The 13464-nt window shown below is 41.5% G+C and overlaps 1 protein-coding gene across 1 annotated transcript in view; it reads right to left on the bottom strand.

Annotated features, from left to right (window-relative positions):
• The window catches only part of KITLG (KIT ligand), a 55391-nt gene extending 45723 nt beyond the window's left edge, over positions 1 to 9668 (bottom strand). The window contains exon 1 of the mRNA XM_032188111.1: positions 9498 to 9668. Coding sequence (XP_032044002.1) covers positions 9498 to 9512 — 15 coding nt within the window. The 5' untranslated portion in view covers positions 9513 to 9668. The remainder of the gene's footprint in view (positions 1 to 9497) is intronic.
• Between the last annotated feature and the right edge of the window lie 3796 nt (positions 9669 to 13464).

Genomic DNA, 13464 nt, shown 5'->3' with positions numbered 1-13464 from the left:
AAATGCTGATGAGAAAGAAAGTGAAGAAAAAAAAATAAAAACCAAGAAATTCACCCCATTTGATGTAAAGGACAAATGAAATCACTGAATTAGATATTTCTAATATAGTTACATAATAAAGCTAAGAGATACGGCAGAAAGCAGCAACAATTACTTCTACAAGAATTTCCTTTGATCTCAATAAGTATCTGACTCTTCCAAAAAAAGCACAAATTTCATTAATATATTAAGGAGGAAGAAGTAGTGTCACTTCCAGAGTGGCAGACCAATATTTCAGAGGGCTTTTCAGTTAGGTTATGTGCTGTGATCACATAAATTAAAATATTCCACAGAACAGGAGATTCCTTCTAATCCCAAAATGCTTAATTTTTTACAGACAAGATGAAATGCAGTAAACAGAGGTTATTGAAGAGGTTAATTTTTGAAGTGGGTCTCAAAAAGTTGATAGGAAATAAAAATGGCCACTCAACAGACTACTAAGAACCTGTAGAAAACACCCACCAGAGATGAAGCTTTGAATGAGTGGAAAGAAACAGAGCAGTGAAAGAGAAACCTTACAGATTTTGGTTTTCAGAAGCGCAGAACTTTTATTTTAAAGAGACTTAAATGCAGCTGAGGCCAGGAAAGGTGCATGAAGAAATTAGTGTAGAACTATTTTCTGTTTAAATGGGGAGAGAGAGAGAAGATGGAGAAATGCACAATCATTTTTAGATGTTTGCTTGACAATAGAAAATGAATTCCAGAAATTTTGGTCACAATGACAAAATCTTCTTCCATCTGTAGTAGAAGACAATTTATGGCGTATTACAAACACTGCTTGGGAATGGAGTCCAGCCTTCACCAAATTTTGAAAAACAAGATTTTCACTGATTTTACTAGTCTGAAAAGAGGGCTCTCACCACCCAGCTTTACACTACTAATGGAACAAATACTGAAGAAATTTAACAAAACAGTTTGAAGCAGACTATGCTTATGGCCAGAATTTTAAAAGGACACAGATTTAGAGACTGCATGGCACATCTAGGGCACATTCTTTGCCAGGGATTATAATACAGAAGATCAAAGCAGCTTCAGCGACAGTATTTAAACTTACAGTTTATAAATAAGTTTCATATTTCCTTGAAAATAAAGAATATAATACACATCAGAACCATTAAAACTTGTGTCAAGTACAGCACTGATAGTTTTTGCTATTAGAATGGAAATGTAATCCACACACTGTGGAACCATAGTAATTTCAAAAAGACAGCAATTATGAATATTGGAGATCTTTTTACCTTTTTTAAATAACCACCAAAAAGTTCATTCGAGAACATTTATTTTTTTTTTTTAATCCGAATGAAAGAGGGTGCCAAGCAGTGTTATACAAGCTTCCTAACTTCATTTGGTTGACTAATGTTCCTATTCCTGCATGCTTCAAAGTTGTAACAAAAAAAAAAAAAAAAAAATTTCAAGAAGATCTGACATGTAGATCTGTATCAGTTTAAAGAAATAATGCATAATGTTGTCTGCTTGTCATTTTCTGCAAAAGACAAATTTTGCTGACTTCACTTAATAACTAGCAAATGGAGGCTGGAAATTAGAGGTCTGGAGCATAGGACTTCTTTATAAAAAATTGTTAGCATGTTTAAATTTCAACCTCCTTAAATTTCTATGCATTTCTTTTCATTTGTGATTTTTTTTTTTTTGCATATATTATTAATTTAAGTGTATCAATTCTGAGTCCTCACTGAGTCCTCACTGCCTTACTTCAGTCCATTATTTCAGTTTGAGCACAAAAGTCAGCAGCTCAGTATCCTACTCCCATTTTATACACAATTATGAAATCTCCATAAACAGAGGAATTTTTTGGATCAACATGAAACAAAGAAACAATTGACTGAATCCCTGAACACCCTAAAACCTCCATGTGTACAGGCATATTTCAAAATAATGAGCCTTGTACATCAGGGCATTACTCTGAGATTTCAGTATGTTCTGAACACACTGTAAGCTCATTCTTTTGTCCAGGAGCAACTCTTACAAAGAGAGGTGCTGTGTGATTTGCACAGGGTTTATTCTCTATTTTAAATGGACATAAATTGTCAGGACATGCACAAATTAGTTTCACAGTCTGGCTAATATCACCAGGATAACCTTTTTTCAAAAGTAATTAAAGGTCATGTGTTACCAAACAGACCCATGAATCCACCAGAGATGATGTATCATACATAAACAGAATGCATATATTGGTTTGCTGCTACCTAACAAGTACAATGTAGCAAATAAATTTTTATATTTTTTTCCCTCTGACTTCCATATTCAAATGGAAAATTCATATACAAATATATATTTTTTCAGGTATCATCATAAGGTCTCTTTCAGAAAGGAAAAAACAACAATAGCAACAACAACAACAAAAGGATCACTAAGTTCTTCCTCAGAAAATGAGGAATGCACCTTACCTGTCACTGAATACTATGTTTCACAAAGAACAAAAACACACAAAGAGAAAGCTACAGATACAGTTGACAAAATGGTTTAAGATTATCCAGAGTAGGACTCAGATAAAGTTTTATTCTGAGGAAGTTCTATTGTGTCAAAGTATTCATTTATCCTCTGCCTTACTTCTTTTGCAGTAAAGTACAATGCGAATTCACACACAGATTATGTCTGTGCTGTAAAGGAAATACACAGTTGGCATGTATTTCTGCACACAAGTTATTCTAGACTGAACCTGGACATTCCCAGGGTTCAGCTATTCCCATGTTACACACAGACTTTCAAACCTCTTGGGCAGAAGGCTTGCACACCACTGTTAGACCTAAACTGCATACAAGTTTGTGCACAAGCGCAGGCTGACATACAAAGAATACTTAATGTGTATCACTGTTTTTGCATGGTGTGTGCTCCTCTGTATATATGTGTACATGGGTTAAATGGAATGAGATATATGGACTCCTTCCCTGTTTTCAGTAGTTGCAAAGAAAAAAAAAAAAAAAAAAAAAAAAAAAAAAGGAAGTGCCATTCATGTATGAAGAAAGACACTACAAGACTATCAGTATATGTGATCCTGCCCACATCAGAGAGATCCCAGCCAAAGCAAATGCAGAATTCAGTTCCTATCACACAATAAATAAATAAATAAATAGACTTCATATACTTAAGATATTTCTAAAGCAAAACTTAGGGTGCTTCTAAACTTGTTAAAATATTTGTAATGAAGAGATGGTAGAGCAGACTGGACTAAACTTATACATGGTCTTAACTGTCAGTGAATTAAAGTCCTTGGAGCTTGGCAGCAGAATGAACGAAAGGCAGCAGACCAGATGAAGACACTAGATGAGAATTTATTTTCACTGAGACAGTTAATGTGATTGTGTTGAAGCTAGATTCAGTCACATGGATGACCACACTTAGAAATACCAAGTTACGTAAATAGGTAGGACTGGCTGACTGATTTTTACAGACTTTGATTTGCAGACTCCTAAATCTTTCTGGAGGTTTAAAGGCTGGCATAATTCACAAACTGTGATTTTGGCCTTATGGCCTGAAAGGTAATCCCCCCTACATTCCTAAATTATGTGTCAGCCCCCTTTGAGATTGAACAAATAAACCTAGCAGTTTACTTAATTTGGTCTTAAAGTATGACTTAACCCAGAAGAGTTAAAATCTTCATATGCATGGACCCAGTTCAGATTTGGAGCAACAGTAAAGTTATGATTTTTTTTATTACTTTTTTTTTCCTCTGGCACAATGCATAATTACTTATACAAAGTAGAACGGATTCAACAAAATGGAGTGGATAGTTAGACCCTCCTTAGAGACTTGAGTTCCCCCCAGAGAAAAGATTGGAATCTGGGTCTGTCTCAGTCTGGTGAGTGTACTCAACTAAATTATTTTAGATTAGCCTTTTTCTACATGGACCGAATCAAGGCTAATCCACATTTAATCTCTGTAGACCACACACGCATCATTTTATGGTGGTTCAGACTAAACCTGGTAGTATTGGTCTGAGCTGGTCTGCAATCCAGCTGTGCTCCATGGCTGCCAGAACACACCCCTCTCTGACTCCCCATCTCCACAGCCCAAAACTAGTGGGAAGTCAATAAGGGTGGAGAGAATACCAAGATACTCAGACTGATTCCTAGAAAGTCTTCACTGGAACATTAAGAAACACCACATGAATGGCGGTTAAACAGGCACCAAATTGTAGACGTGAGAAGAGGTAGCTCTTAAGGCTTGGGCTAAATAGGACCTGGAAGATCCTGTACCTGATCTTCTCTATCCAGTAAGATTTGAAGCACTAAAGAAGAAAATGAAAACAAACAAACAAAACACCAAATACTGCTGTTTCCACATATTTACAAATGCTGTTTAACAGCAGCGAAGATTTAGACCTAGCAGGTGTCTGAAAGCAGGATCTGCAGTAGACCTGGTTGAAAGACCCCTCCAGGAATTCCCTGAAGACCTGACCACCATCAGTGCACAGCACTGGGCCTGCAGGGGGGAGCCTGCACCCCTCAGACTGCACCACCTCGTCTTGAAGTGTTGATCTGGAGGCTCAGGACTTTGCAAAACAGTATGCTCCAAAGCACAGCACTAGCAGTGAATAACACAAGTGCCTCCCTTAGGGAATACCAGCAGTGACTTCTTAAATTTGATGCTATTTTTGCCTTGCACCCAAACTTAAATCTGCTCCACATAGCAACAACAGCACAAGAACATGCATAAAGCAGAAAATTCCTAATTGGATTTAAAATGGTTATCCCACCCATTTACCTTGTGTAATTTAAACACTGTTTAAACAGGAAAAGCAACGAGTCATTCACTCAGTGATTATTAGATAACAATAGGAAATTAGGGGATAATTTATTTCCTGCGTTATTTTGATCCAAAGTGTTCATTAATCTAAACTCCTTAACTGTTTTTTATTTAGACTTACAGTAGAAATAATGTCTTCATTAGTGTATCTACTTCCATTAACCACTGTTATTATACATGCTACCAGTTTTAATCCAATAAAATACCTAACACTTTTTTGTTGTTGTTGTTTGGAATGTATTTTTATTTTTCATTCTCATACTAATATAAATACCTGATACTTTTGCCAATAATTAAATACATCCAGCAAAGAAATCTATATTTTACAGCCTCCTAACAGTCAGTTATTTCAGTATTGATAATACTTCTGAATGTTGGTTTTGCATATTTCCACAGGACTCAACACACAATGCAAACAACAGCCAATCTACTAAAATAATGAGGAAAACTAATCCCTCTCGACTCACCTTACATTGGTCCATCTCCTTTTTCTACAAGTGCACAGGAAAAAGAAACAAGCATTTGCAGTGTGTTTAAAAGGCTGATGAGCCTCAGGGTTGGCATACTGAAGATCAGGGAAAGAACAAACACTTTCATTTTCCTCTGTCAGCTCCCACACCACTCAAATGGAATTGCGTAGGGAGATTTTTCCTGCCTTGCTTCAAATAAATGGGTGTTGTGTTTACATACTGCATACTGAGCATTGCCCAACCTAAGCCAAGGGCTGTGTCTTGCCAACTCTTAACTCACGAACAATATGGCGATTACATGAGCCAGCATACCATTAAGTCACATAACAAAACTCGGAGAATGGCACTGTCAGCTTGCAGAGCTGTACCTGAACAGCTGAAATGTCTTGCACAGAAGGAGAAACTACACTTTTGTGCAATGGCAGAACAAGGTCAGAAAGCAGACTAGGTCAGAAGACTCAATCTAAACAATAAAGCCAAGTGCAATGTAGTTCACAGAGATAAAAACTAACAGACACATAATGTAGGGGGCGGGAGGGTGGGGGGGGAAGAAGGAGAAACCTTTACAAAATACTCCCCTACCCTAAAGTCTTCCAGGTTATCTGCTGTGTAGTCTCCATATGACAATTTGTGAAGAATAAACTGCCCAAGATGTCCTCCACTGCCACTTTCACAAACTGACCTCACATAAGCAGAATAAAAACTCTGGAAAAGAGGAAAGAGACCTTATCCCATTACTCAAAGTGAATAGCACAACATCCTCCAGGCTCCAGCTAGTTCTCTTTGTCTATCTGATAACCAGTTCTCTTTATCTGATGAGCAGCAGGTCTATGCTCACCATGAGCTCCAAGTATCTTCTAGTGCTTCATGTTCATTTTCTTGTAGAATGGGCAAGGTAGATTGAAGATCACAGCTGACAAATAAGGGTTCTGCAAGCTCACACAAATGTATCAAATATCTCCTTTGTATTTCTGTTTTAGCCCACCAATATAAGCCAGGAACAGGTAATTTGCATACTAACTTTTTTTTACAGGTAATTTTTTCCCATAATAATGCCTACAGAGGCTCCCATAACAGTAACACAAACATACTCTGGACAGGACAACTTACGGAGATCATTTAACTACTAGCAATAATACGTGCATTTAGAGGTAAAAAGCCAAATTCAGATCTAAGACCCTTCTAGCACTGAGGTTTCTAAGAAGTTGTGCATCTAACCCACAGCTGAAGATCGAGTACACAACCCAAATACCGGACAGTCCGTAACATCAGAACCCTTCTGAGTTAGCCTCATGCATGATCTCTCCTTGCAGCATATTTCTCAGTAACTTAATCCTATTTAGATTGTCTTTGAATCTAACAAAGAACAAGGAAATCAGAAACCTGCTACATGTTTTTGTAAGATTGTATCAGCTTCAGTCATCCTATTTTCAAAATGTAAAAAGCTGTCCAGACATCAGTGGTATTCTTGTGTTGTAATATTGGCATGCAAAGATGACATAAACTCGCTTCCAATAATAGTTTTAATCACTAAGTATGCAACCCTGCAAATCCTCTCATACAAGTGATTCTTCAATAAGATTAATTCATAGGAAAAGTCCCATTGAAAAAAGACTTGTATGACTGGACCCTAAAAGTTTAATTGTATTTCTAAAGGCATTACCACTATACATGTATATATCAAGGAGGGGTTGGTATATTTAAAACAAGGGTTTATATAACTATCAGACTATCTACAATTTCAGAAAAAGATCCTGTTAGGACTGACACTCTTGGGGAGCATGCTTCTACGGTTCCCCCTGTCTATCAGGTTAAGACTAAAGTAAATAAACTGACCAAGCTGTTCACTTCTAGCCTAGCGTTCAGCACTCCTCCTCTCTTTCAGCACTTCATTTGAACCAATGTATGACTCAGCTGCTCCTTCAGCTACACTACTTATATGTTTTCCCTGTGAAATATTACCTTAAACATCAAAATCCCTGATTTATTTCAAGCACTACCCAAGTATTACTAAATGTTTCCAGGTACAGTGAGGTAGAGGTTCTCACTTTCTCTAGTAAGTTTACTGCAGAATCTATGTCAAGAAATCTTAACTTATTTTCTAGCTTTCCAATCCTGATCTCTTCTCTAGGCCAGATATTGGATGAGACAATAGGAAAACTAGCCACAGGAGAGCATGAAGATTCACTTTAATGTGCCGAGTTCCACAGCATATTAAAGTCCTCCTTCTTGCTCACTTGCTCTCTGTACAAGGGTCTTCGTGATTTCAGCTTAAAGTCTTCCTTGAAGTATCCTCTGCTCTGATCTCCCTGGAATGATTAATGGTTTGGTATCACATTTGTTTGCTAATCCTTAAAATGAAAGAAACAATCCTTTGGAAAGCTAGGAGTCTGTCACTGTCTCCAAAAAGCAGGAAGCGTAACTGCTTGAAGGCTGACAGATGCTTCACCACCAAGACAAGAAGCTGTTCCACAGGCTACAGCTCCTGAGCCCCTGAGTCAAGCCATATGGTACTGAATGCCAGGACTGCCTGTCTTTCCCAGTTTAGTGGGAGAGAGGGATTATTCCTGCTTTGCTCTGAATTTGCAAAAGTACTCTGTTGGTTTTTGAAGTTTACAGTTCATAGGAAATGAAACGCTTGACTGCTTGCACTTGTAAATCTTTGCTTGCTCACTGAACAGTTTTTTCTTCTCTAAAGAAACAGCCCAGCATGCATGTTTCCGTGGGCTAGTATAACATCTTACGACTTCACTGCTTCCACTCCAATATCAAGCGAATGCATAAAACTCAGCACACAAATATAGCTCTTACAGCTTAATGAGACCCTTCCTGATTAATAACCTATTCAGCACACTTGACCAAGTGTGTATATAAAGTCTGAAACAATAGTTTGGAGGTGCAAGGCATCTTTAGTCACCTAAACGGAACAGCAGCAACGGATGTACACTGCTAGAATTCAGAGCGATCATTTAGGGCTATACCTCGCTGCAATTCAGCATCACAAAAGTTAACAGTCAGCAATTAATACCTCCTCAAGCATGGGTGCATTCTGCAGTGCTTTGGCCAGCTGAGGTTTATACGTTTCAAAAAGCAAGTGTTTCTAATTCCTGTCATCTCTTGAAAAAGTATTTAACTGCCCCAAAGACCTTAGTAAGGTGCCTCCCATTTTCTTAAATTTTATATCTTTTCCAATTATTGTATGGTGATGTCTTCAGGCTGCCAGTGTGTGGGGGACCCAGCAGCTGCCATGGGACAGGGGAAGGCAAAAAGTATCTTGCTTCTTGAGAAGAAATGAAGGGGAAGATGAAAGCCCCCAGCGCAGGATCCACAGTGCGTGTGTCTACACAGTTCTGTCTGGGAGCTCAGCCTTGGCTCTGAGCAGCCTTACTCTCATGGAGGTCAGCCAGGATGGAGGTTAGTGGCACCTCATAGAGTCAAGCCTTAAACTTTTCTCTGTAGAGCTTCCCTGAGCTGCTTCTTGTTACAAGATGAATTTTCCACTTTTCTCTACTTTTGCCTGCCCCTAGCTTTCCTCTGAAAATACACGCAGTGTGGCAATTGTAATCTGTACAGAACTTGAAGAAATAGGCACAAACCCCCACAAGGATACAGAGCAATTCTTCACAGCAGGGTGAGGGGGGGCGAAGGGAGGAATGCCAGGGCGCTAGCTACAGCACCGACCCGGTGCAGCACGCCGAAGCGGCTTGAATGGAGCCACTGAGAATAGCAGCCATAGCACTGTTGCCTCAAATTATTTCATGTTTTTGCACTCCGTTCGTGTAGCCCACGCTCAGCAGTGTAACACAGGCAACTGATTTATTACGGCAATTTTTTTTCCAAGTGCTTTCCGAGGTTTCTTACGGCTAGGCAGCCGATCCGGCCCGCTTGCTGGAACTTTTCCATGGGCTGCGGGCGCCGAGAACAAGACCTGGCGGTAAATTTTGTTTTGTTTTCCTTTTGAAAATTCCTCCCCCCCCAGCTTCCAAACCGCTTCTGGGTGGTGGCGGTTCCCACCCGCGGCGCCCCTCACCTGGCGGGCCAGCGGCCGGGCACCCAACGGCAGCCACCTCCCGCCACCCCAACGTGCAAGCCAGCAGCCGCCGGGGTCCTGCCCGCTCCTGGGGAGCCCTTCTCGGCCGGGAAGCTGCCCTTGGGCCCCTGCCATCAGGCAGGCAGGCAGGTATCTCCCGCGGCATCGCCCCGCCGCCCCCCGACCGCACTCACTTGTGCCTTCTTCATAAGGAACGGCAGCGCTGCAGTCCAGCCCAGCCGGCCGTGTGCAATCTCCCTTCAGCTGAACTGTAGCTCCAGCATAATGCAGCAGAGGATAGTCCACGCATTGGGGTTGCCCACAGCGAGCCCCGCGCTACCTGCCGCCTTCTTCCACCTCCTCCTCTTCCCCCTCCCCGCCGCCGCCCTGCGCGCCCCGCTGTGCCCCTCTCGCCGCGGCGTGAGCGCAGGCACAGAGTGGAGCCGCAGCCGGCGCCCGGCCAGCTCTTTTATATCCCCGATCTGCCTCCGGCAGCAGCGGCGGCGGCAGCCCCGGCAAGACACGCCTTTCTCCTCCCTCCCGCTCCTCCCGGAGGACGCGGAGCCGAGGCGGATCCCGCTGGGAGGGGGGGAAACCCGAGCAAACTTGGGGGAAGTTGGAGGCAGGAACCAGCCTGGCCTGCCCCTTCCCACCGCGGGAGGGCAGCGGGCGGCGCCGCGGGGACTCGCCCGACGCCCACGGGCTCCCCGACGGGGCGGTGGGCGCCCGGGGCCAGCCCGGGCGGGCGGGGGGCTCGTACTACCCCGCTGCCCGTCTTTGCATCGGGGCGCGGCTGCTGGAGAAGCCCGGTGCCCTCGAGGAATCGGTGCCGGCCGGGACGAACCGTCGGTCCCCGACGGGACGTGCAGGGCAGCGCAGGACTGGGCTCCCCGCGCCCGTCGCCGCCTCGCCCCGGCCGGCGGCCCCCGTGGCGGTGCTACCTTCGCACGGGCGGCCGGCACGGGCTGCGTGCCCCAGCGAGCTGCAGAAGGCTGCTTACCTGCTCCAGCCGCAGAAAAGTTGTTGAGTAGTGCCTCCTAATGCTTGCGTGAAGGGCATCCTGCAGGTGTTGCACCGCGCTGCGAGCATTTGCATGCTCTGTAAATGATACAGCGGGGTGGGGAGAAGCGCTGGGGTTTTGCCGTGCGGCGTCCTGTTGGCAAACCCATCCCAGCGGCAGCGGCAGGATTTGAGTCCTCATCTGAGAAGACGGCTGTCAGGTTCCTGCAGACGAAACCTCCGGCATGCATTAGGTGGAAAGACGAGCGGGTTATGGATCTGCCATTTCCTGAGACGGCAATCTTTAATGATGATTAAAGAGCACGTTAGCAATCAATGAAAAGAGAATAGTCTGCCCAAGTCAGTGGTCATTTCCCAAGGGAGATTAGATGCGTTACCACAAAGTGCACAGTAAGGCATTCCACTAGAAAAAGTTCGTCTAGCTTTAGCTTAGAATTAATAATACATTTTCAAAAGTCTACGGTTCTGGCCAAAGTAAAGATAAGTTTTTAAGGCACAGAAAATAAAATAAAATAAAATAAAATAAAATAAAATAAAATAAAATAAAATAAAATAAAATAAAATAAAATAAAATAAAATAAAATAAAATAAAATGCGTCCTCAGCTCCACTGAATATTTGGGTTTCAGTGCAGGACAGATAAACATCTAATCTCATTGTGCCTCCACATCCAATACAGAAAACTCAGATAATATTATTTTACAGCATCAGGCTACTGCTGAGTTCAAAACTTTTTTCTTCACTTCTTGATTACTACCATGCTGAATTACCTTGCAGTTCCTGTGTTACCTTCTTATCAGACTGTTTTGTATCTCCTTCTGCCTCTAAACGGCAGTGATTCAAGCACTAGATAAGTAGGAGAAGGGAGGAAGCCTGTTTAAAAAAAAAAAAAAATACACCTGCTGAAAGGATATTTTCTATATTACCTAGAAGTGATTAACCCTTACTGCTTTCACTGTATACACATTTAGTAAATAGGGCCAGGAAATTAAAATGTTGCAGCATATTTCCTCCTTTGAACAGATGACAGGTTTAGTCTCCTGGGGAGAAGCACTGGAAAGTGTGAAAGAGCAGTCTGTCATAGCAGCTACCTACCTTATGGGAAACACTTCTGGTCTTTCTCTGCTTTGAGCTCTGTCACAGTCCACCATTAGTCATCACAGAAAAGCTTAAATGGATGCCCTGCATAACCCTGTCAATGCAGAGAGGATAAGACTTGGGACTCTAATAGGTTTCTTTACCACCCAGACATCCTCCATCTTTTCTGTCTATCCCTTATCTGAGTCCTTGAACTTGCCTTTGCATTCAGCCAAGCCCACCTATAATGGATTAATGCCCTTTTCATCTCTTCCTTCACATAGACAATTTACATGCATATTGCTGTTGTCTTTGGCCTCAGTACAGTTTGGAAATTCTTTTTCTCTGAAACTCAGAGTTTAATAGTTTAAACACATTAATTATTTATGTCCGAAACCCATAAGAAAACATGTTTTTATTAGTCTTTCCCATTTCCAGCACAGAAGTGACTGTTGACTTACCAAGTAAGCACAGGTTAGCCATGGACTGTTAGAGCATTGTGTGGTAGGTTTCCAAAGCACAACTGCAAACCACATTCAGTCTTTTATGGTTTACCTCATTTGCAGTTCTAAATGCCTGAGGGTGAACACAGGCTCCTCTCACAGTTCTGTGAAAACCTGTTTCTTCACAGGGAAGCTATGGAAATAGTGCTGGTCATCCCAGCTCTTCATAGGATTTGGTTCCACCCACTGAACAGGATTGTCCTTCACCAGGAGTGCTGTTCTATGTATATGGAAATAGCAACAAATGAAGCATAAATGAAGTCTTTCCAGTCTACTGTGAATGTTGGAGTCTCACCATCTTCTGCAGGTGAGAAATGGCTGCTAAATGCTGTTTATTCTAAAATTTTGTGGAATATCTGCTGTGCTTTATATAACTCCAACCATGAGAATAAGCTGGAGCTCATGAGAGTGAGCTTACCACTATGAATGAGCTCACTTGGTGCGTCAGTAGCTTGGCTTTTTGTTGGAGCAGCCAGAATCAAGGAGTATGCAAAATCAGATCTAGCTTCAGCAGCTGATGTTGCAGAGTTAAAAAATGCTCCATGACAGTCTGGAAAATTCAAAAATATTCTCCTATGAAACCATCTAAATTGTGAGGGCAAACAACAGTATGTAGATATTAGATGGATAACACACTAATCCCATCTCATCTGTTAAAGACTGTGAGTGCATGGGGACCTTCGCTGTCACAGAGGCTGTCTGCAGCATTTGCCCACTTTCATATCGTGGAGCAAAGTTTCATTTGAATTTCTAATTAAGACTTGTTCTTATGCCTGACAGTCTCCAAAGTTACTTACTTTATTTATTTATTTATTTATAAAGCACCATAAGTCCTTCGTGCTTTATATAAATGTCAGGAAAAACTTCTGCAGTAGTACTAATCAGTAAGTAAGAGAATGACTCAATCAAGACTTAGATCCATGGGGGCACCTACACCACTATGAAGCCAGTTTTATTTCAGTGCACACTGTAAGAGCACAGGATGCAGCTGTGTTTTTTCCTTCATGTGATCTGGTTCTAAAGGTTAATTTGAGGGATGCAGTTTTCACATAACTATTTGACTCACCACAGTGTATTAGTATGGACCGGGATTTTGTAGATAATAATACAATTTTAAAGTAAAATCACTAATTATTTGTTGAACTGACAACAGCTCAGTACCTCAATAAGCTCTTTCTGAAAATAAAATAAATAAAATAAAATAAAATAAAATAAAATAAAATAAAATAAAATAAAATAAAATAAAATAGAAAAGAAAACATCTCTACTATCCAAAAACCATGCAGATTCAGGAAAAAGAAGAAGGTAGTGCAGCATAAGAATGGAGCCAGGTGGCTTCAAAGAACTGGAAACCTTATCGAGGAGTGCCACTGAAGGAGGCTGCAGTTGTACAGTATTGTGTGAGATTTCATTGCCCAGAAGCAGCTTCGAAAGTAAGCAGGTAGACAAACCTAGAGTGCAGTCTTTGTTTTCATTGGAAGTTGACTTTGTTCATACTACTCTCCTGGACTGGTGGAAAGAAGGAATGACAAACTTTTACTGAAAAACTAAAATTATTTCTG

Source organism: Aythya fuligula, chromosome 1, assembly GCF_009819795.1.
Source record: "Aythya fuligula isolate bAytFul2 chromosome 1, bAytFul2.pri, whole genome shotgun sequence".
NCBI classification, from domain to species: Eukaryota; Metazoa; Chordata; class Aves; order Anseriformes; family Anatidae; genus Aythya; species Aythya fuligula.
Note: the sequence above shows the minus strand (reverse complement) of the source record. Positions and strands in the feature narration are given on the sequence as shown.